The sequence below is a fragment of the Bubalus bubalis genome, chromosome 13 (genome assembly GCF_019923935.1).
Source record: "Bubalus bubalis isolate 160015118507 breed Murrah chromosome 13, NDDB_SH_1, whole genome shotgun sequence".
In the NCBI taxonomy this organism is placed as follows: Eukaryota; Metazoa; Chordata; class Mammalia; order Artiodactyla; family Bovidae; genus Bubalus; species Bubalus bubalis.
The window spans coordinates 9,915,059-9,939,753 of NC_059169.1; the positions used below are offsets into that span (position 1 = coordinate 9,915,059).

At 43.7% G+C, this 24,695-nt stretch overlaps 1 protein-coding gene across 4 annotated transcripts in view; it reads left to right on the forward strand.

Annotated features, from left to right (window-relative positions):
• Positions 1–19,088, forward strand: part of TMTC4 (transmembrane O-mannosyltransferase targeting cadherins 4) — a 57,383-nt gene extending 38,295 nt beyond the window's left edge. For 3 of the 4 annotated variants that reach the window (XM_044927094.2, XM_025262606.3, XM_044927093.2), the window contains 8 exons: positions 53–184; positions 5,679–5,758; positions 5,913–6,020; positions 6,114–6,255; positions 12,288–12,402; positions 13,401–13,513; positions 15,189–15,258; positions 17,132–19,088. In XM_044927094.2, the coding sequence (XP_044783029.2) occupies positions 53–184; positions 5,679–5,758; positions 5,913–6,020; positions 6,114–6,255; positions 12,288–12,402; positions 13,401–13,513; positions 15,189–15,258; positions 17,132–17,280 (909 nt within the window). In that variant the 3' untranslated portion in view covers positions 17,281–19,088. Of the gene's footprint in view, positions 1–52; positions 185–5,678; positions 5,759–5,912; positions 6,021–6,113; positions 6,256–6,353; positions 6,408–12,287; positions 12,403–13,400; positions 13,514–15,188; positions 15,259–17,131 lie in introns of those variants that run through there. The other variant, XM_044927095.2, reaches the window with a different exon arrangement.
• The last annotated feature ends 5,607 nt before the right edge of the window (positions 19,089–24,695 follow it).

Genomic DNA, 24,695 nt, shown 5'->3' on the forward strand with positions numbered 1-24,695 from the left:
AGACGGTGGGTGGGTTTACTAATGACATTTCCCATGTCCCTCTCTTCTTAAGAAACTGATTGCTGCTCTCATCCTGGGAATTTTATTCCTAAACACCCTGAGATGTGTGGTTCGCAGTGGCGAGTGGCGGAGCGAAGACCAGCTTTTCCGAAGCGCCCTGTCTGTGTGCCCGCTCAATGCCAAGGTATGTTGGCTGCCACGCTTTTAAATTCGACAGCTGAGTGAGGAGAATCTGGAATATGACCTTGGTCATAGACTTGGAGGTTTTCTTTTTCATCCTTTTTTTTTTTCCTTTCATGATCTTGACAAAGTTTATTACAGTTACACTTCAGCCAAAATAATTAAAAAGGAATCATTAAAACCAGACAATGTCAGGGAAATAGCAGATTTCTTAAACACGTTTCTATTCATCTTCCAGTTAGTTCGATCATGGATCGAGGTGGTGGCAGGGTGGGCAACTCCATGCATTCAGGCTCAGGTCTGGGGAGACTGACAGTCAGACCTCTTAGAGCACACTTTTTGAAACATGCACTCCAGCCTCCTGCAGTCTATAACTGGAGGATGATAATACCTGCCAGCGGACAGCAATTTGGTTTAGGAATTTAAAGGGTGCTCTGTGGTGTGTGGTACGCACGTTTCCATCACCTGTGTCTTCTCTGCCTGGAGTTGTTTTTGCCAGATTAGGTAAAAATAAAATGCATAGACTCTAAAATTGGCAGTGTTCTTGTTGACACGGTCTGGTAGGAATTCGTTTCACTTGTATCCTTGATGAACTCCATCTCTTCACTTACCCAGCTGTGCATCTTTGGGCAAAATGGTTTTGAACATTGAACGCCCTTACCTGTGACAAGGAGGGGCACCATGGCTGTCCCCTGGGCTTGTCATGAGGCCTTCATGAATGTGGTCTCTGAAATGCCCTGACATGGTACTTAGAACATGGTAGGTGCTCAAGAAACATTTGTCTTCTTAGGCTCCTTTTAGTATCGGCTGTCCCATTCCATGAAAAGAAGGGAATGATACTTGCTCAGAATGGGAGGCCGAGGAGTTAGGTGAGAATATTTTCTATTAGGGCTTCCCAGGTGGCGCTAGTGGTGAAGAGCCCTCCTGCCAACCCAGGAGACATAAGAGACTCAGGGGGTTCAATTCCTGAGTCAGGAAGAGCCCCTGGAGGAGGGCATGGCAACCCACTCCAGTAGTCTTGCCTGGAGAATCCCATGGACAGAGGAGCCTGGTGGGCCTACAGTCCATAGGGTTGCAAAGAGTCAGACGCGACTGAAGCGACTTAGCATGCATAGATCATTATGTGATTAATAATGGTGTCTTCTGGTGTCATCAGGATTGGAACTTCCTCAGATGCTTAAAAGCGATCCTCTTCGGAGCAGGGGAAATAAAAGCACCGTGAAGTTCTATCTCATTTCCACATTCTATGCTTAAGAGAAAGCAGTGATTTCAGGCGAAACTACATGAAGAAATCTAATGAATAGTTGATGTCTTACTGTGACCCTGGAGTGAAGGATAGTATTATATAAAACGTGTTGACTCCTTGTTTGTCTTTCCCTTGGTTTAAAAAAATTTGTTCGTGTTCTATAGTTAAGAGGCTTAGATAAAAGGGTGAATTACTTCAGCCTTTTATTGTCGATTTGATTTGCTGACCTAGCCATCTATGTTATGCTACTGAAAGTAAATCAGCCTGTGATTTAATTTCATAAATGTTAATAGATTTGCTTTGTTTTTACTTTTCTGTTTGAATAGCAGTGATTACCCCTTCTATTTTACTTCTTCCCCAGAAGGAACTCACACTTCGTTGTAGAGGTTCTGTCATTAATTTCCATTATCCTCCCTCGAAGACTTTTAGAGAGAGGTTATTATGTACCTTAATTTTCCAAATGGGAGACACTGAAGCATAGAAAGATGGAGCTGACGGTATCTGGGTTAGTAACTCAGATGGTAGGTAGAGACCGGGTATAGTCCTGCACCCAGATTACCCTGGGGAACAAGCGGGGATGGGACCATGTGATGTCTGAGCCCACACGGCTGCCCCAGTGAGTGATTTCATATATCACAGGCTAGAAAACTCAGGGACTGTGCAGACGGACACCCACACAATCGTGTGCCTGTGGGTGCAGTTTTCGCCTTTAAATTTAAGACCTACACATAAGATCTCATCTTCAAAGTGCACCCAATAGTGACAAGCCTTTCCAGGAACATTTTTTAGTGATTCCATTCAGTATGGGGCTTCCCTGGTGGCTCAGACAGTAAAGAATCTTCCTGCAATGCGGGAGACCTGGGTTCAGTCCCTGGTTTGGGAAGATTCCCTGGAGGAGGGCATGGCAACCTGCTCCAGTATTCTTGCCTGGAGAATCCCCATGGACAGAGGAGCCTGGCAGGCTGCAGTCCATGGGGTCACAAAGAGTCAGACACAACTGAGCAACTAAGCACATTTAGTATGAGCAAAATAGAGTTGGTTTTTTGTTTGTTTGTTTTGGGTTTTTTGTTGTTGTTGTTTTACTTGGGACTATAAATTGAAGTGTATCAAAATTCTCTACACTTTTTTTTTTTTTTCTTGGAAAAAAGCTAGGTTGATTTCAGGGAAGAGATCTCCTTTAGGATGATTTCATTGGACTCTATTGCAGGAGATGCATTTTCTGCACTCGTTCCACTTTCCATCCATTGACTGTTAACTGAGCAGTTGGCACTCTGCTGTAGACCAGGCCCAGATTTACAAATGCGACTGTGCTGAGCCTGGTCGGGCATTGGAATTACCCACAGTGCCTTGCATCTGGTAGGAATTCGTGATATTAGTGACTGAACTGAGCCAAATAGAAATTAAAATCCTACTATGGATGAGATACCAAGTATCTGATTATACTTCCAGCCATTCTTTGTTTTCAAGGCTTGAAAGTATGTGGCATTTTATATCAATCCCAGGATACAATGCTAAGTTTCTTTAGCAATGAAAGGGATCATTTACCACAATGAGGTATTTCCTTAAGGATGAGGCGGGGGGCGGGGGGAGGGGGGGAGGTTATAGGACTTTTATGTGTTTAAAACATTTTAACATCAAATGTTAACAGGAAATTTGAAACAGTGGTTTGAGCACTGTGTTGAATGTGCCTTCTTCCCTTAGGGATGCTTTCACTTCGTTTGTATTTACATATCCTTGACCGGGGGTCTTGTCTGTGGCTTCTGAGCTGGTTCGTTGCCTTGGCGTGTGAATCACAGACTGGAGGGAAGGTTCAAGGATCAGCAGGCTCTTTCAATCCTTTACATTCCATGGAAACAAAAATCATTCTTTAAACTGTTTTAAGTAAACTGTTTCTGAGCATTTTGCTTTGGTTTTTCAAGTGGGTTTTCTGTTCAAATATGTCCCTGCATATAACCCATAGGATAAGGCTGGCCTCTGCGTAAGCCTGTTCTCCAGTCGTGATTATGGGCAGCTTGCCTTCTAGGCGGCTCTCTGATCTTTAACTGGTTCCACTGACTTCACTGCGGTCTGATTCTGCAGAGGCTCCCTCCTCCCTCCGCTGATCTCCTGGTCTAACAGAACAGCGGCTCTACTGCAGAGGGCAGTTCAGCTCTTTGAGCATTTAATTGAGAAAACAGAATTTCCCAGGAAGTGGCAGGAACTTGCTGAGTTGAAGTCTGTGTAGGAGCTGTGTTTGTATTCTGGGGACCATAGGCACGTCCACATTCACAGGTTGGAGTCTCCCTTTGTATGCGGGACAGGAGTGAAGTTAACACTTCCAGGCTGGGGCTGGGACTGGGACTGGGACAAGACCAAAATCAAACCACTTAGAGCACACTTTTCCAAACCCATGATCCAGCCACAGCCTCCTCCAAGCTGTAACTTGAAGATGGTGATACCTATGGATAGACAGTAATTCAGTTCGGGAAGTTTATATAGTGTGCTGCACAATATTACACATTTCTGTCACCCATGATTTTCCTGTTTTCTGATTCCTTGTGTGCAAGGAGATAAAAATAGAAATATAGACTTTAAAATTGGGAGTTAAAAAACAAATCTCTGCTACATATGTGCTGAAAGAATATCACACTGTTCTATACCCTTCTAGAAATCTTAGTATTTTTTGAAGAAGATTGATAAGGCAGGATGTGGTTATACGTTTAGAAGGGCTTTTGAATGTTCAGATATAACACCACTTGACTGTCCTCACACCATTACTGTAATTCACCATGTATCAGTCCATCTTTGTTGTTCAATTGCTAAGTCGTGTCCGAAGCTTCGTGACCCCATGGACTGTAGCACACCAGATTCCTCTGTCCTCCACTGTCTCCCGGAGTTTGCTCAAATTCATATCCGTTGAATCAGTGATGCTATCCAACCATCTCACCCTCTGCTTTCCTCTGCTTCCCCCATCCCCAACTCTTTGCGACCAATCCCTCTGCCACGCTGTGAACTGGGGCCCACTAGGATCCTCACCATGGGATTCTCCTGGCAGGAATACCAGAGTGGGTTGGAATTTCTTCCTTCTGGGGACCTTGCTGACTCAGGGATTGAACCTGTGTCTCTTGCATTGACGAGTGGATGCTTTACAAGAGCCACCTTGGAAGCCCTTACATCAGTCCACTAGGGCTACCATAACAAGACACCATGGACTGCGTGGCTTACACAATAGAGGTTTGTTTTCTTACAGCTCTGGAGGCCTGAAGTCCAAGACCAAGGCATCAGAGGGCTGGCTTCTCCAGAGGCCTTTGTCCTCGGCTCGCAGACTTCTTGCTGAGCCCTCACGTGGACTTCCTGTGGTCTTTCCTCTGTGTGCAGGCATCCCTGGTGTTTCCCTGTGTGTCGCCGTTTCCTCCTCTTATAAGGACACCATTCAGATTGGATCAGGGCCCAAAGAACCTCGTTTCAACTTAAGGACCTCTTTAAAGACCCCATCTTTCAATTCAGTCACATTCTGGGGTACGAGGGGCTAGGACTTCAACATGAATTTTGCGGTCACAGTGCAGCCCGTAACACCCCAAAGCAGCATTATTTTACCTGAAGAGAAATAGCAGAGTTTGTGAGCAGGTCTAGACGTTGCCTTGAGCAGCTGGCCCATCTTCACCTGGCCCCCTCAGAAATGGGTGTGATGCAGGGAGAAGACACACAGGCTTTGGAGCCTGGGTTCAAATCCAGCACCACAGCCTTGGGTAAGAAGCTTAGTGACACCAAAGCAGCACGTGAGCACCTGCTGGTCGCCCGTGTCACCGTCATTATCATCACGCAGCACTCACCCAGGTGGGTGCATTTCTGTAGCATCATCCCCTCTGAGACTCCTATTGGCCTTTACATTGTATGCCTCCAAAAGGAATGTTTGATGATGGAGAAATACTTTTGACCCGTTTCCCTGGTGGCTCAGCAGTAAAGAATCCGCCTGCCAATTCAGGAAGGAGATGCAGGAGACATGGGTTCTTGGGTCAGGAACTCCTGGGTCAGGAAGATCCCCCGGGGAAGGAAACGGTAACCCACTCTGGGATTCTTGCCTGGGAAATCCCATGGACAGAGGAGCCTGGTGGGCTACAGTGGGGTGAGCGACCATGGAGTCGCCAAAAAGTTGGACACAACTGAGCGACTAAACAACAATCCTTTGCTTTCAGTTAGAAGTATGATGGGCCTCCCAGGTCCAAACAAAGAAGCCTGGCAGCCGACAGCCAAGTTTTTCCTCTCTTTGCAGGTTCACTACAACGTTGGCAAAAACTTGGCTGATAAAGGCAATCAGACCGCGGCCATCAGATATTACCGGGAAGCGGTGAGGTACTGCGAGCGGCTTGCCGTTTTTACAGTATCAGTGTCTTATTGTAACTTTCTAGCGCTAAAAACCTGTGTCTGCGAGGACCTCTACTTTAGGTTTGCCAGTGCCTGAGAGCTGGGTGAAGACTGCGGGCTTGGTTTCTCTTTCCACTTCCAGATTAAATCCCAAGTATGTCCATGCCATGAATAACCTGGGAAACATCCTGAAAGAAAGGAACGAGCTTCAGGAAGCGGAGGAGCTGCTGTCGTTGGCTGTACAGATACAGTAAGCGTCCTCTTTCAATTGTGTTCACAGCGAGGACGGGCGCTCCTGCCTCCTGGGGGCTGATGCTTTCTTTTTGCCTCGTTCACCTTCCAGGCCAGACTTCGCTGCCGCGTGGATGAATTTAGGCATCGTACAAAACAGCCTGAAGCGGTTCCAAGCCGCGGAGCAAAGTTACCGGACGGCGATCAAGCACCGGAGGAAATACCCGGATTGTTACTACAACCTGGGGCGTTTGGTAAGCTTACGGTGCCCTGCGGCTGTGGAGGAAAAGCGTGACTTTGTTTCCCTCTTTATACAGTTATTGTAACGTCTGTTTGGTACTTGCCCTTTTAGTGAAGTGAAAGTCGCTCAGTCGTGTCGGACTCTTTGCGACCCCATGAATCACAGACCACCAGGCCTCCCTGTCCATCACCAACTCCGGGAGTTCACCCAGACTCACGTTCTTCGAGTCAGTGATGCCATCCAGCCGTCTCATCCTCTGTCGTCCCCTTCTCCTCCTGCCCCCAATCCCTCCCAGCATCAGAATCTTTTCCAATGAGTCAACTCTTCGCATGAGGTGGCCAAAGTACTGGAGTTTCAGCTTTAGCATCATTCCTTCCAAAGAAATCCCAGGGCTGATATTCAGAATGGACTGGTTGGATCTCCTTGCAGTCCAAGGGACTCTCAAGAGTCTTCTCCAACACCACAGTTCGATAGCCTGTTCCCTTCTCCAGGGGATCTTCCCAACCCAGGGATCGAACCCAGGTCTCCCTCATTGCAGGTGGATTCTTTGCCTAGCACTATATCCTCGGTACTTTGGGGGAAAACAGAGATTGATCAGGAAGAACCTAGTCCGGCCTCATAAGATTGACTGTCACCAGGCAGAAGAAAGTGATTAGGTCATTTGAAATATTGTATTACTTCAGATGAAGCAAAACTGATTAAACTCATTCAAGTGAAAAAAAAACAGAACGAGTGACTTCCCTGGTGGCCCAGTGGATAGGAATCCACCTGGCAATGCAGGGGACACGGGTTCGATCCCCTGGTCAGGGAAGATCTGACATGCTGCAGGGCATCTGGCTTAGTTGCCACAACTGCTGAGCCCTGAGCTCTAGAGCCTGGGAACCACAGCCACTGAAGCCCGTCACCTTGGAGCCTGTGCTGGGCAACAGGAGAAGCCAGGACAGTGAGAAGCCCTTGCCCCAGAACTGGAGAGATGCCCCCACTCACCACAGCTAGAGAAAAGCCTTAGCAGCCATGAAGACCCAGCACAGCCAAAAATAAATCATTTCTTTAAAAGACACTTAGAGAACGAGAATAGCAACACCCATTCTTGCCCTCTACATTTTAGGAAGTTCTCTCACGTACATTTATCTCAGTTGAAGGCAGCTATTTGATTTCCTAATATGTGGGGTTTTTTTTTTAAGCTCTAATTAGAGAGCAAGCCAACTCGAATTAGCCAAGTTTAAGAGATCATAAAGGCAACAGGTTAAACTAAGGAGTAAATTACAATTTTTAAAGTCCCTTTGTGCCCTGTAAAACGGTGTTCCAAGGGGTTACTTCCTGATAAACATTGGCTTCTCTGTTTTTTAAAACACGGATAAAAACTGAAATTTAAAAAAACAAACCCATAATGTGATTTCTGAGCTTTCCTTTTCTCCTGTCTCAAGGGACGGTTCCCTGCGTTTTTACAAGGAACCACCACTCACCCCCATAAAAGAAAGCTCAGGAGCCCACAAAAGGGCTTTGAGATTATTTAATGGAAATTTTGGTTACTAACCCACTCCAGTATTCTTGCCTGAAAAATTCCATGGACAGAGAACCCTGGTAGGCTACAGTACTTGGGTTGCAAAGAGTCAGACAAAACTGAGCAGCCAACACATACACTCTCACACACACACTCACACTCACACACACACACACATACACACACACACACACACACACACTCATCCACACACACACACACATCCACACACACACACTCACTCACACACACACACAAATAATCTGGTCCTCTGTATTGTTTTCTTGGAGAGAGGAGAGACAGTACAACTTCTCTGTAATATCAGTAGAGACCAGAAAATCCAATCATATATAACGCAGGGTAGATTCTTACAAAGCTCATGAAGTGAGAAGGAGGTCTGGAAACAAGTTGGCTATTATCCAAATACCTGCCTTGGTGGTTATGGCAGAGATTACCGTTTACTGTGTCTGCACCAGGACTTGCATTGACATAGTATTCTTGAGATCCACATGAATTCTTCTTTGTTTTTCCCCCCACTATGGTTTATTATAGAATATTGAGTATGGTTCCCTGTGCAGTACAATAGGACCTTGTTGTTCATCCACTCTCTGTATAATAGTTTATATATGCTAGTTGCAAACTCCCAATCCGTCGCTCCCCCAGCCCCCACTGAATTCTTCTTTGATTCCTTTTTGTTCCTCTTTTTTGGAGGCAGCTCTTTTTTCTCATTATTGTTTGTGAAGTGAGTGTATCTGCCTGGAGTCCTGGGTTAATACTTTAAAGCTCTAATACTTAGCAGTCTTCTTCCTTCCTGCAGTAGCTGCCAGTTGCTGCAATTCCTTGGGGTTTGCAAAACTAAGAATTTATGGTAAATGAGCCAAGTTAACGTTCAAACAAAGGAAGATAGAATATAAACTAGAGGATTCTAGCGATGTACTCCAGGCCCTGGAACTCATCCCCACTCTCACGCAGAAGATCATCTGTAGTCTTAACTGTGTGGAGACCTTCTGCCACTCTCTGTGTATTGTTTACTAATTATGCTACCATGAAGTAATCTTCCTGCATTCTCTCCTGCCAACTGTTCTTGCTTATTTAAAGATTTTGTCCTCTATTGTGGTTTAATTATCTAGCTTTTGCCTGCTTGACAGCTTAAAAGCATTAAGAGCTTAATTTTTAAAAGCTCAACCAGTATATTTATATATTAGCAAATAATAGGGACTTAACATAAGAGTTTCTGTTTGGAAAAAAAAAAATCCTCCTTAGTCACTCTTGAGTAGTGGGAGACAGAAATGTGTTTTGATGTCTGGATCTAGATAAGAAGGGAATATAATGCAGTTCTCATGTGACGTAGGAAATGGGGAGGAGCTGGAGTATTTGGGACCCTGGTCTCGTGCATTGCAGACAGATTCTTTACAGTGTGAGTCACCAGGGAAGCCTTTATGTGGGACACATCACTGGTATCAGAGAACTATGGTAATGGTGACTGGACACAGTTCATTGTGCAAGGACCGACTGTATCAGTCAGGATCCATTCAGGAGAACCAAGCCATGCTAAGTATGTTAGAGAAGAGTCAGTACAAGGAACGGGTTATACAGTTGTTGGAAACACACATGTGGAAAAATGATATTAACTCGGGGAGTTAAAGGAAACTGTGTGAGGCTAGGGGGACAAGCGGGATGAGGTGGTGCCCCCAGAATTTAAGAGCTCATGGAAGGCAGCACATCTCAGGAATTACCATCACCTGAAGACTGAGATGTGAGATGTGAGAGCTGGACTATAAAGAAAGCGGAGCACCGAAGAATTGATGCTTTTGAACTGTGGTGTTGGAGAAGACTCTTGAGAGTCCCTTGGACTGCAAGGAGATCCAACCAGTCCATCCTAAAGGAGATCGATCAGTCCTGGTGTTCATTGGTAGGATTGATGTTGAAGCTGAAACTCCAATACTTTGGCCACCTGATGCGAAGAGCTGACTCATTGGAAAAGACCCTGATGCTGGGAAAGATTGAAGGCAGGAGGAGAAGGGGATGACAGAGGATGAGATGGTTGGATGGCATCACCGACTCAATGGACATGAGTTTGAGTGGGCTCCGGGAGTTGATGATGGACAGGGAGGCCTGGCGTGCTGCAGTTCATGGGGTCGCAAAGAGTCAGACACAACTGAGCGACTGAACTCAATTGAAGACTGAGATGGTGATAGAACAACCACAGTCCAGCCCTGGGACTGTAGAGGAGGGGACATGACCTCTGTAGAGATGCTGCCAAGGATAATAAGGAAGGAGAGAGCAAGAATGGGGGACAGGGCTACTCCTTGTCCAACCATCTGATCATCACTGTGACTCCTATTGGCAGAGACTTAACTGGGAGGAGCCAAGTAGCAAAGCAACCTGGGAAATGTAGTTTGCAGGAGAATAGAAAGCTAAGCATAGAAGTATTAGGGAAAGAATGGTTATTTACCTGTTTACTTTCTGGATGAGTAGTTCTTGTTAAATCACCATTTTTCTTTGTTTCACTTAAAGTGCTTGTTCACTTCGTATAGATGCTGTAAAAGGCAAGTGTGTAAAAGTGTTAGTCGCTCAATCGTGTCCACTGTTTGTGACCCCATGGACTATATAGCCCACCAGGCTCCTCTGTCCACAGGATTTTCAACACAAGAATACTGGAATGGGTTGCCATTCCCTTCTCCAGGGGATCTTCCTGACCCAGGGATCAAAACTGGGTGTCCTGCATTACAGGCCGATTTTCTACTGTGTGAGCCAGTTCAAGGCAAAGTAAGAGTAATGTTATCTGGTTCAGTCAGGTGTTACTCTTTAAATAGTAATAAATAATAAAATACGTAAAGAATGCTCATGTAACGAAGTTATGTTGGTTTTCCTGAGTGCTTTAGAAAGAATGTCATTATGAGTCTTGTCCATGTGACTCAAATGCATGTTACTTGCTGGAGAGAATTGGCTGAGAAATCAATGGAATATCAAATATAAAGAGGAAATTAAATGTTGATATAATTGGCTTCCCTGGTGGCTCAGACGGTAAAGCATCTGCCTACAGATCCCTGGGTCACAAGGATCCCCTGGAGAAGCAAATGGCAACCCACTCCAATACGCTTGCCTGGAAAATCCCTATGAGTCTTGTCCGTGTGACTTAAATGCATGTTAGTTGCTGGAGAGAATTGACTGAGAAATCAATGAAATATCAAATATAAAGAGGAAATTAAATGTTGATATAATTAGGCAACCTAAATTATTTTAAGTTTTTTAACTTTACATATTTCCTCATTTAAGGGCTAAATTACTTTAACTAGAGTTCTGAGTCTCATGGGAGATTTCAAAAACATCTTTAGCAAATGGATATTGACAGATATTTCCGTAATTCATTCAACATTTCTTTTTCTGGCAAAATATGTCACCTATTTGCCGTGTGGGTCACAGGGCAAGTCACAGTGTTTCTGTTGTCTAAGGGAAAGACAGACTTGATAGTAAATAAGGAAAGAGCCTTAAATTCTGATTAATTGTCATCACATGCATTTTGTTTGCAGTTAAAGGAACCATGTTCATTCAGTTGAGATGTGCATTTGAACTGAATTAGAGGGCCAGGTAAAGAATCTGCCTGCAGTGTGGGAGACCTGGGTTTGAACCCTGGGTTGGGAATATGCCCTGGAGAAGGCAATGGCTACCCACTCCAGTATTCTGGCCTGGAGACTTCCATGGACTGTATAGTCCTTGGGGTCGCAAAGAGTGGGACACAACTGAGCAACTTTCACTTTCAGAGAGGGCCAGAGGGTCACCTGCTAAAAACTCCCATCACTTTCTCCCTCCACGTGCTTTTATTAACTATGTAAATTGAGAACTAGCCATTTTATATTCTGTTATCAATGTTAGCATTCTCTCTCAAAAGACAGCAGTATATCATTCTCTCCTTCCTGAGGGAGGCAAACAGGCTCCAGATTGACAAAGGGATTTATGTTCTTAAGACTTTTCCAGCGAGTTCATAAAGTATGTCTGGTATACTCACAGTTTCATAGGAAGCTTAGATAGAGGCAGGAAGACCATTTTTCACAACGTGAGCTTGACACATGGAGCTTAATCACATTAAATGTTTTGTTTGCCATTTAAAATAATACCTTAAATAATACCTAGACTATATGAAGTCTTTCTAGAAAAATACTAATGATTTCGTTTTTTTCCTTAGCTCTCCTCGGTAGTAAGCAACATAGTCACCCCTAGAATCACTAAGTTATGGGTTGTAGTTACAAGGTTGTAGGCTGAGGAGCTAAACCATCTGGTCCCATTCCCTGCTCTCCCATTTCTAGATGTGGAACTTTGGGCAAGTTACTTCCTCTTTGTGTGCCTCAGTTTACTTCATCTGTGAAATGGGAATAGTTCTCTTCATCCCTGAGATTGTTTGGAGAATTAAATGAGTTAATATGCAAATTTGGAAGCTTGATACATGCACGTTTGGTTTGGGTTGGTTAGATCTTGGAAAGAGAAAGCAGGAGAGAATTGGAATATTGATTGATTGCCAGGAGTCCGTACTTTCTTTTCAGTACGCAGATCTGAATCGTCACGTGGATGCACTGAACGCGTGGAGAAACGCTACCGTGCTGAAGCCAGAGCACAGCCTGGCCTGGAATAACATGATCATACTCCTCGATAACACAGGTGTGGAGTAGTGATTCAGTCAGTCCCCAGTACTGCACCATTGGATAATTAAGGAATAGAGATGATTGTTTTTTAATAGTATGTTAGAGGTTTTTTTTTACATGAAAATAGGGTTCAATATTTTGCATGGCAAATATAAAACCTAGAATATGGAGTTCCCTTTGACATACTGGAATATGAATGGGAAAGTGGCCCTTTGCTTAGAGGTGGTGTTGAGTGATGGGGCCAGTGCGTTAACATCTCATTTCATCTTAAGCTTGTCATGTGACAACAGGCCTCATCTAGGATGCTGGAGGTTCCCAGAAACAAGTAAGGATGCTTTCCAGGCTTATGAAATGGATGGTGCTGATTCCATGCTCTGAAGTTCATGGATGGTACCCAAAGGAGATGCCCTCAAACCTACCCTCAGAGATCCTTATTTTTGATACAATGATAATAAAACTTGATGATCTGGTTTTCTTAGCATGTGGGAGACTGGATCAGTTTGAAGTTTCTCTGTTCCCCAGTTTAAAAAAATCTAACCATCCCATAAGAAATGATAGTTTTCATTTGGCAGAATTTAAAGCTAGTCAGCCATCTGTACAGTGTGGAGAGAGAAATGTACTTGTTTCTAAAGGAACTTAGAATGTGAGCTTCAATACTATAAATATTCAGTTATTAAAGGGTTTCTGGGATATTCTTATTCTGCAGGCTTGTTTGCTCCTATTTGGGTAGACCTGGTATCTGGGGGGAAATTAAAATTAGATTTTACATGCTGTGACAGAATTTAATCCAAAACTGTTAGTATATTATATCAAAATTGTGCTGGACTGCCATGGCTTTGCAGCTGGTAGGTCGTGTGTGTGTGTGTTTGTGTTGTGTGCGTGTGTTACATGTTCCACATTTATTTTATTACAAAGTTTACTCGTAATTGTACATAATGCACAAAAGCCTTTAATTAGACTAAAACACTGCTACAACGCAAACGTGTTTTTAAGTTTCCCATTTTTCACTCATAGGTAATTTAGCCCAAGCTGAAGCTGTTGGCAGAGAGGCACTGGAATTAATACCTAATGATCACTCTCTGATGTTCTCCTTGGCAAACGTGCTGGGGAAGTCCCAGAAATACAAGGTGTGTGGACCCCAGGCCGTGATTTCTTGCACTGAATGCCAGCAGCTGACAGGAACCATAAATGTAACTTTTGCCTAGTTAAGTCGAGAACGCGGCCCGAGCCGTGCTAGCCGCATACCAGCGTGGCTTGGTCCGTCTGCATCCTGGAGAAGCTGCCCGAGAGGTGACTCTGTGGCCCCAACTCCACGTGCTTTCTGGCCATCATCGCTGTTCCTCAGACGTGGGAGGGCAGGAGAGGCCCACAGAGTCCTGCCGGACTCCCCAGCCCCTCCCCAGCACAGAGCTGTGATGCTGTCCTGGCAGTGGGGCTGGTGGTCTTTGCACAGAAAGAACACTGGTCCAAAGCGAGATAGGATTGGTTCTTCCTGCTTCCAGGTTTCTCCTCACCTGCAGGAAGTTACAGATCGCCTGCCAAGCCTTAGAAGTTTCTAACCAATGAAAACTGGTTCAGCTGTATGTGGCTGGGCTCCCAGGATGGGCCAGTAGACCGTGAATCACAAGGCACATAACTCCCTGTGCACTGAAGGGGACTCCGTTCCCAATGACGCTGATCTCAGATTTTAATTCTGTGTGTCAGAACCACTGAGGGAGCCCGTGAGATTACAAACGCTTATTCTTCCCCATGACTCAGCTGGGTAAAGTCAGCAAATAGGCATTTTAAACCAGCATCCTGGCCTCCTAACACAGATGTTACAGAAAACACACTTTTAGAAGCAGCGTCTTAGTCCTTTCATGAGAGAAGTACTTCCTTCCCAAATCAGGGACCGTATGTGATTTTGATCGCACTAGGCCTAGAAGCACTGATTAATTCCCATTTGTCCCATGTTATTTACTTCTCTCCAGTCCTGAATGAGACAGCATTCAGTTCAGTTCAGTGCAGTCGCTCAGTCGTGTCCGACTCTGCGACCCCATGAACCGCAGAGATACCATTGTCAGTATAATTTTCTGTAACGACACCGCAGTAAGATATTTCATACATTTCTCTCCTTTTCGAGTTGAATACTCAGGGAGTTTCATAGCTTCAGTATACACTTTAGAATTTCTAGATTTTGCTGACCAATAACCTTTTAAGGGGTATCGTGTTTATTTTTTGCAAGTCTGCCTGTGCAGAGGGGACCCAGTTGTAGCTGTTTCTCCCCCATTCTCTCTGCTCATTTTCTCCAACTGACGGGGCTGCTTCTGGGTTCCCCAGGGGGTTGTGGGTTCTTCGGGGAGGTTACCCAGACCCCATCTCCTAACCTGGAGAATCCCGGAAATGAGTTCACGAATGCTGACTGGAAGTGACCCTTCCACAGGTGTTCTCAGAGCCCAGCACTTTCCTGCTTTGACCTTTGTTCGTCCTCCCCTGCACCCTGAACTAGCTGCTTGCTTGATGTGGCAGGATCCCCGCCACTTCCGGGAGGCAGGTGGCAGAGTCCTTAGCATATTCATCCTCTTTTCGGCCACTGTCCTGACTCCTGCTATCACCTTTGCTCTGTCACACCCTGCGGTGGGTCACCATTCCCAGCCTCTTCTCAACGCGGTATGGCCCCGATGGGCCTCCTCAGTGTTGGAAGGAGGATTTGGTGGAACAGAAAGAGCACGTTCAAAGTTTGAAAACCATAGGCGATAAAACTGTGCATGAGACCTTTGCACTGCGTGCAGTACCTTATCTTGTGTATGTTTCATCTTCTAGGAATCCGAAGCTTTGTTCCTCAAAGCAATTAAAGCTCATCCAAATACAGCAAGTTACCATGGCAATTTGGGTAAGCAAAAATTTCAACTTGAATCATACGGAAATGCTATATAATCTTAGTAAAATTGGGCTTCCCTGGTGGCTCAGCTGATAAAGAATCCACCTGTGATGCGGGAGACCTGGGTTCCATCCCTGGGTTGGGAAGATCCCCTGGAGAAGGGAAAGGCTACCTACTCCAGTGTTCTGGCCTGGAGAATTCCAGGGACTGTAGAGTGCGTGGGGTCGAAAAGAGTCGGACACAACGAGGCCACTTTCACTTAGTGAAGTAGGTACATTTCTGTAAAATCGCTCGGGAGAGTTGTTGTTCAAATCTAGCCTGTGTTGGCCTTGGTGAACTGAGAAGTGCTTTGGGAGTTTGCAGTCTGACCTGTGTGTGCTTGCCCTTTCTGCAGTGGACCTCCTTCTAACCTGGTCTTCCTTGCATTCGCATGTTCTCTGTCTTGGCTAAAAATGCATTTACAGTGATCTATTCCCTAGAATTCCTTTCTTCTATTTTTATATCTCAGTAATTCAGATTTTTTTAAAAAATAGTTATTTGGCTGCATTGAGTCTTAGTTGTTTCTCTCTAGAGGTAGCATGCAGGCTTGGTTTCCCCGAGGCATGTGGCTGCACCGCAAGGCAGATCCTTCACCACTGGGCCACCAGGGAAGTCCCAGTAATTCAGATTTTTAGAACAAGGCTTGTTGATGTTTGGAAGGCTCAGTCATGTGAATATTTTTTCTACCAAATCTCTTCCCTATAGATTCTGTAGCTTCTCTTTGCAAAAAAAGTGATGAAGCATCAGTGGTTGCTGTACTGCTCACATCGAAAGTTCATTTTACTTAGAAAATCATTATAATCATCAGAGGCTTACTATTCTAATAAGTAGATTTATTTTACTATCACTTTATAGTCAAATCTTGATGTGAGAGCCCTGAATTCCAGCTGGCAACAAACAAGCTACAATGTTGCCAAAAGGTGTAAGAGAACCTTTATTAAACAGCTGGTCTTGGGGCATCCCTGGTGGCTCAGTGGTAAAGAATCCACCTGCCAAAGCAGGAGACAGGGGCTTGATCCCTGGTCCCAGAAGATCCCACATGCTGTAGAGCAACTAAGCCCGTGTGCCCACGACTACTGAGCCCATGTGCCCTGGAGCTCATGCTCTGCAACAACAGAAGCCACAGCAATGAGATGCCCATGCACTGCACCAGAGCGAGTGAGTGGAGTCGCTCAGTCGTGTCCGACTCTTTGCGACCCCATGGACTCTACCAGGCTTCTCTGTCCATGGGATTCTCTAAGCAAGAATACTGGAGTGGGTTACCATTTCCTTCTCCAGGGGATCTTCCCGACCCACGGATCGAACCTGGGTCTCCCACATTGGAGGCAGATGCTTTAACCTCTGAGCCATCAGGGACGCCCAAAGAGTAGCCCCCGCTTATTGTAACTAGAGGAAAACCCTTGAAGCCTTTAGGACCCAGCACAGCCAAAAATGAATAAATAAAAATTATTTAAAAAAAAACAAAAACAAAAACAAACAGCTGGTCTTCTACGTGGTGGCTTTGTGCAGAGCGGTGTGGCAGCCCAGCCCTATCCAGCCCAGCTTCCAGGAAATTTCAGGGCAGCATCACCAAACTTAGGGAACTCTTCTTTTACTTCTTTATGTAACGATGTTGCTGTTGGGAGATGGTTCAGAACCTGGGGAGTAACTGGGAATGGTTAAACGGACGATCACCAAGGAGTACGATTACAATAAATAAAGTTGGCAGTACAAACAGTATTGTTTTAAACAATGGTTTTGGAAAACTGCTTGCAGAGGTTCTGTTATATTTCTTTGTGCAAGTGGTTGGGAATACCACAAGTTATTCAGAAGCCTTTCCAATGAAATTGATCTCTTGCTATTTCAGCTGTGCTCTATCATCGTTGGGGCCATCTAAACTTGGCCAAAAAACACTACGAGATCTCTCTGCGGCTTGACCCGACAGCATCGGGAACTAAGGAAAATTATGGTCTTCTAAGAAGAAAGCTGGAACAAATGCAAAAGAAAAACATCTGATCCTTTTTCCTTCATTTTTTGAGTTTGTGTGTGTGTGTGTGTGTGTGCATGAGGCAGATTGTTCATATCTCGTGCTTGTGTTTAACCATTTAAAGTCCTTACATGTTGTTTACTTTATTGTTTTTTTTTCCTGTGAAAACAAAGACATGCAAAAAGATTATAGCACCAGCAATTTACTCTTGAATGCTTGATGTGGTTTTTGCATTGAAATTGTATTTTTTCAGACAATTCAAACATAACTTCTGAGATTCCAAGGACAAAGTCTTTTTTAATGAAAAAGAAAAAGAGAAAAAAATTATCTTGAGTGACTTACAGCAGAATTAAACCTGCATTTGGAATGAGTCGTGTTGTATAGAGACTCATGCTATTAAACACTGACTGTGAACAGGAAATGACAAACTGACTCCTACATTTATATAAATATCTAATGTGTCTGTATATTAGAATATTTAATGATGAGTAAATTAAGATTTTTGGTTTTTTAATTTTTTTTCCAAACAATATGCTAGGTACTTCATTTGTAAGGAAATATTTATTTGTATTTTTATGTTTTGAACAGGGCAAATCATTGAATGAAGAGTGGAAATTTTAACATCTAGTATATTTACACTTTTTCCATAGGAAGAAATTCACTCCTCCAATATTTTTTGGATTCTTCAACTTGTGCTGTTTGTAGCATGCAAAATTGTGTAGTATTCTACATAAACTGTCACTCTTAATAGAAAATTCAAGCTGTGCTTTAGACAAAAACAGGCAGCCTAATGTCTTTATTTTTGTTATATCCAGTATTAAGAGGGCTACACATCTACGTAAGTTGTGTTTTTATATGTTTAGCTGGAAAGCCGTTTTCCATTTAGCTTCATAGAACCACAGTCATATCCAAAAAATGCAAGAGGTAAACTTCCTCTCAAAAGGAACCACATTTGAGGAGTTTGTGATATTTTTAAGAATTGGATTATTTATCCTGTTTTATTGGGTCAGAATAATCATATTCATTTTATTCTTCTGTATTTGCTGTTGACCTAATGATTTATGCAATCTGTGTCATTTCTTATGCAGTAAAATTATTACACAAACCAGTATAAAAGTGTCATATTGCCTCAATAGATGATTTTCAAGTTGCTCGGTTGACCAAATGTTTGTTTGGGTTTTTCCTTAAGATGTTATGGAAAAACTCAAGTAAACATTTTGGGCAACCCACTATTTGACTCTTTGTCTTCTTTCCTTAAACTGAAATCAAAGTGACCAATTCATTCTTTCTAGAATATGGCTTCTATTTGGTTCTTGTTGTTGTTTAGTCATTAAGTTGTGTCCGACTCTTTTGGGACCCCATGGACTGTAACCCACCAGGCTCCTCTGTCCATGGGCTTTCCCAGGCAAGAATACTGGAGTGGGTTGCTGTTTCCTCCTCCACTGTTTGGTTTTAGGCACCGATTAATAGTCATCCAAGTTCAACAAATGGGCTGAGTAGATGTCACATTGAGATGAATTGTCTACACTTGCTTGTGGGGGATGGGGTCCAAGGCCAACCAGCATAGAGTTGTAAATCAGTAATTGTAACCTACGATGGCTGAGATCCTCAGAAGAGAAAATGCTGTTTCAAACCTTTCAGAAATGGTCCCAAAACAACAATAACAGTTTATAGAGCTCTTAGGAGCAGGAGCTGCTTTATTGTTCATTATGTTCCTATAGCGCTTAGCTTGGGAGATAATAAGTGTACTATATGCTTGTTGATTTTTCTTTTTTTTAATTTCTTTCTTTAAAACAGTGCTTGTCTTTTGAGAGTAAAGGAAAACTATTTCTTATAACAGCCTGTTTGTGATTTTTTTTTTTTTTGGTACTGATACTAAAATTTGTGTCAAATCAAGACGCCCTGCCTGCAGAATAAACCCCCATAGCTCTCATTGCTCCATCTCAGGATTTCCATCACAGCTGCCTTCAGCCCAGAGAAAACAGTCATTTGCTTGATTGACAATTCGTGGAGCCTTTTATTTCGGCTTCCCTGGTGGCTCAGATGATAAAGCGTCTGTCTACAATGCAGGAGACCCGGGTTCAATCCCTGGGTTTGGGAAGGCAATGGCAGCCCACTCCAGGGCTATTGCCTGGAAAATCCCATGGATGGAGGAGCCTGGTAGGCTACAGTCCATGGGGTCGCAAAGAGTCGGACACGACTGAGCGACTTCACTTTTATCTCGGCAGATTTTGGAAGTGGGCCATGCTGTTCATCTTTTCTTCCTCCTTTTTTCCTTCTTAAAGCAGCCACCTTCTTCATTTCTTAGGTGTCCCCTTCTAACAAGACTAAAGTGGAGATCTGACTCCCAGTTCCCCCTCATTTTTGATATTTTTCTTAAACTTGTGTTTGTATTGCTCAATCATGGTATGGGATTCAGTTGGGGGTAGGGGTGGTATCAGAACAAACATAGGGATCGTTGCCAGTTTGGGATATCAGAGAGTCCGAATAATTCTTCACCTCCCTGATAGTAAACATCACAAAGCCTCGGAAGATAGTTTGGGGCTATTTTTTATTTCTCTGTACATCTCTTCCCCATTAAATGCAGTGTTACATTTATTTCTTAAGACCCACACCATGTAGACATAGCCCACTGTGCCCTCACAGGGCTCTTTGGGTTTCTGATTCTATCACATTTTTTAAGCATGGTCCTTACATTTTATTTCAGATGACTGAGTTGAAATCTCACAGAAGAGACCAAGCCCCACAGTAAGGCATTGGACATGTATGTTCATATTCACACCTATTGGACTTTGAGGTGAAAAAAAAAACTACACTTGGGACTTGGCTCTAGGCCTTCGATGTCATAGGCAAGTCATTTAGCATTGCTTCAACTCCAGTTTCCCATCTGTAATGTGGGCATAATAAGACCTCCCTCCCAGTAAAGAGGTGCTCAACTCAGTACTTGCCTTAAATGATAGACTAGACTTTTGGAGGAAGGTATAGGTTTCTCAGCAGACAGGTCTGACCTATCTACTGCATGGTTACCAAATAGCCATAGCTGGTGGGGGAAAATATTTTTCTCTATTGACTAATTGAAGCTAATAAATGTTGAAAGAATGGCAATTAGAAAACCATTCTTTTTTTTTTTTTTTTTTTGTCCCCAGTGAATTAATTGATTGAGGCAAAGATCAGCAGTGAATAAAATCACTAGATGAAAGATCAGTGGAGAACTTTTTAGTGGAGGGGACAGCTCTGTGATTTTATCACGGTAGATTTGTGAGGTCACTACAGTTGAGTAGAGTTCCCTGGGCTGCAAGGAGATCAAGCCAGTCAACCCTAAAGGAAATCAATCCTGAATATTCATTGGAAGGACCAGCGCTGAAGCTCCAATACTTGGCCCCCTGATGTGAAGAGCTGACTCATTGGAAAAGACTCTGAGGCTGGGAAAGCTTAACGGCAAGAGGAGAAGGGGACAACAGAGGACTAGATGGTTGGATGGCATCACTGACTCAATGGACATGAGTTTGAGCAAGCACCGGGAGAGTGTAGGACACGGAAGTCTGGTGTGCTACAGTCCATGAGGTTTCAGAGTCAGACAACTGAGCAACTGAACAACAGTCAAGATACAGAAGAGTCCCGTCACAAGGGTCCCTCATACTACTTTTATGCTATTATCTTTTTCAAAATATCTTCTTGAGCACAGATTGTGCACTGGCAGTGTGCTAGCTGCTGAGGATATGATGAATGATCACAGGTGATTCCTGCCCTGTGGAGCTTACAATCCAGGTTACTTCAGCCTTTGCTGTGTGCGCAGGTTGGGCTTGCTGGTGTAGACATCAGGGACTGAGCATTGTTACCAGCCTCCGCTTGCAGGGGCCTCTTCGGGGCTCTCCTTTGTAAATTACTGCATCATTTGAAATAACTTTTATTTGTAAATAAAGGAACGTGTGACATCACAGATTCATCTTTCTTCAAGAGAGCCATGGATGAGTTCATAATATAGCTGTGATAAGGTGCCTTGGTGGTAAAGAAACACCATATGGGAAAGTCGGGTAATGGAAAGTAGTCACTAAATTGCTCTGCCCAAAAGGTGGGGGAGAGGCTGTGGGGTGATGTTCCAGAGTAATGCTGAATGAAAAGAACTCAGGAGGCTTGGATTGTTGGCTGAACGATGGGGTGTGCAATGCAGGCTCTTCCGAAGCAAGCTTTTAAGTCTTTAGGAAACTCTGTATGCCGTACGGCTCTCTTGGTGGTCATCTAGAAATAGTTGGCCTTTGGGGGCATAATACTTGAGTGTGAAAGGGAAATCTGTATTACACCCAAGTTGGAACCTCACAGTTACCTTAGGCAAGTGTAGGGAGTGTCAACTAGTGTCCCCTGCTAAAATTCATATCCACCCAAAATTTCAGAAGGTGACTGTATTTGGAAATCAGGTCTTACAGATAAAATTAGTGAAGGATCTTGAAAGGAAATCACCCTGGATTTAGGGTGGGCCCTGAATCCAATGGTTGGTATCTTTTAAAACAAAGAGAAGATACATAGAGCAAAGAAGGCTGTGCCTAGGATGGAGGCAGAGACTGGTGTGAAGCCAAGGAATGCCAGGAGTCACCAGAAGCTCACCAGAAGACAAGGATGGATCTTCCCACTAGAGCCTGCAGAGGAATATGGCCCCATCCACACCTGGACTTCAGACTCCTGGCCTCCAGAACAACATTTCTGTTAGTTAAATATTTATTTGTATTTGTTTACTTATTTGGCTGCACTGGGTCTTAGTTATGGCATGTGGGATCTAGTTCCCTGACCAAGGGTGGAACCCAGGCCCCCTGCATTGGGAGTGCTGAGTCTTAGCTGCTGGACCACCAGGTAAATCCCATATTAATGTTATTTAGGGACTTCTGTGGTGGCTCAACTGGTGAAGAATCCACCTGCAATGAGGGAGACCCGGGTTTGATCCCTGGGTTGGGAAGATCCCCTGGAGGAGGGAAAGGCTACCCACTCCAGTATTCTGGCCTGGAGAACTCCACGGATTATTCCATGGGGTCGCAAAGACTCAGACACAACTGAGCAACTGTCTGTTACGGCACACAGACTGTCCGGTATTCTGGCCTGGAGAATTCCAAGGACTGTATATCCCATGGGGTTGCAAAGAGTCAGACACGACTGAGTGACTTTCACTTTCACTTTGGGGGCTTCCCTGCTGGCTCAGACAGTTAAGAATCTGCCTGCAATGCAGAACACCCAGGTTTGATCTTGAATATTATTATGTGCCAAGCATGGGTCTAGGGCTTTATATATGTTTTCTCATTCAAACTTTTCAATAAGTCTGTGAAAAAGGTAGTATTATCCGCCAATTTAAGGACTTCCCAAGTGGCTCATTTGGTAAAGAATCCACCTTCAAGCCACCCAGTTTGTGGCACTTCCTGGCCGCCTTAGAAATCCAATCCAGCAAGTAACTCAGAACCTCATCCATAAAATGGTGGATGGTGGTGGTTTAGTCACTAAGTTGTGTCCAACTCTTCTGTGACCCCATGGACTATAACCCTCCAGGCTTCCCTGTCCATGGGATTTCCCAGACAAGAATACTAGAGTGGGTTGCCATTTTCTTTTCCAGGGGATCTTCCCTGACCCAGGGATTGAACCCAAGTCTCCTGCATTGCAGATGGATTCTTTACCAAATGAGCCACCAGGGAAGCCCTTTTTTAAAATGGTGGATAATACTTCCTTTTTCACAGACTTATTGGAAAGTTTAAATAAGAAAACATATATAAAGCCCTAAACCCATGCTTGGCACATAATAATACTCAATATATTAATAACTGAAGGAGAGCTAACTCTCACTTGAGGTTTTTATCCTCAAGACCTTAAGTCACCCAGAAACAATCTCAGGTTTATAGTCTTATCACCTGTGTTCTAAGTCTGATTAGTTCTATGAGTTCTTGAAACCTGTTACACGGTTTATCAAAACCATCTTGAGTGTCCTGCGTTTCTAATCATTTTGTTTTTAAATATGTGGCATTTTTCTGAAGCCAATAAAGCTTTCTGCTTCCCAGTGGTGGTAAGTGTTTGAGAAAATTTGTTCCCTGTAGATTTAAATTCAGTTTTACCTATCATTTAAAACCAGTTTCGGGGACTTCTCTGGCAGTCCAATGGTTAAGACTACACCTTCCGTGGTCAGGGAACTAAGATCCCACATATCTCGTGGGACAAACAAACAAAAGCAATGTTGAAACAAAGTCAATAAAGATTTTAAAAGTGGTCCACATCAAAAATAAACTGTAAAAAAAAAACTACTTAAAAAAGTTTTGTTTCAGCAGTTAATTTCAACAGCATTAATTTTGACGAGCAGACTTGAGACTTGTCCCAAAAATTTTCAAAACTGCTCATTTCTAGAACTTTCTGATGACGGGTAGGGATGACAGCTTTTATAGTACTGGTCTAGGAATCTGCAGACCTCAGCAAAGAAGGTGCAAAGAACAGAGACCAGGGGTGTGAGAGCTACGCTACGGCCAGCTTCACTGGCCTAAGTCATCTTTTTAAGCTTCAACAGTTCAATTAGACGTGAACCCTTCCCATCCGGCCATTAGTTACCAGGACTCTGAAATGAGTCACTTAATTACTGCATGCCTCAGTTGCTTCTAATAAAAATAATGCTGGTGGTGGTGGTGGTTGCTTTTGTTATTAGTTTTTCTTCCATGAAATGAGAGGGTTGGACTAAACTAGTGTTCTTCAAATATTCATAGATGCTTAAACTTTAAAATATAAAACCTAACTCTTATATAGAAGTCCACTGTTAAAAGTTATAAAAGTGACCTGGGTGCTTATATAAATCCTCATAAAAATCTGTTGTGTAATGTAAGAATGTTTGAAATTCCAACACTCTTGTGGAAATAAAATATTTTGAAGCTTTCTAGTCCTGATATATTCTGATATGGTTAAAAAGTCCCCTAGACTGAAAAAGTACGTTTCTGCTCTGCCATTCATCAGACTGACACAGCACAGATGAAGGCAGTGGGGAGTGAAGAGAAAATCACATTTTTCCCGTAGAAATGCTGAAGTTGTAATGTGTCAAGGAACCCACTTCTAAGGGTGACTGCTGCTTTATTATATATGGAGAAACCTTCTTCTGGAAAAGCACTATCAGAAATGTTGCTGTTTTAAATCATTAGGAAGAATGAAACATCACACTCTACTTGGACGGTGCAAGTCATTTCGACACGAACAAGCACCCTCACTTTCCAACCCATGTGCAGAACTTCATGGAAAGCGCTTCTGGACACACCCATTCACATCTCTTATAACTTTTAGTCTCCAAGTTCATAGGACCCTGATCCAGCAGTTGGTTCTGCTGCCCAGACTGTGGAGCCCTGTACCAAGGTCACAGGATGAAAATCTCTGAAACTGACCAAGCCCCATAGCAACTGTTGCCATGAGCCTCTGATCAAACCAGCCAGTTACTTGACCC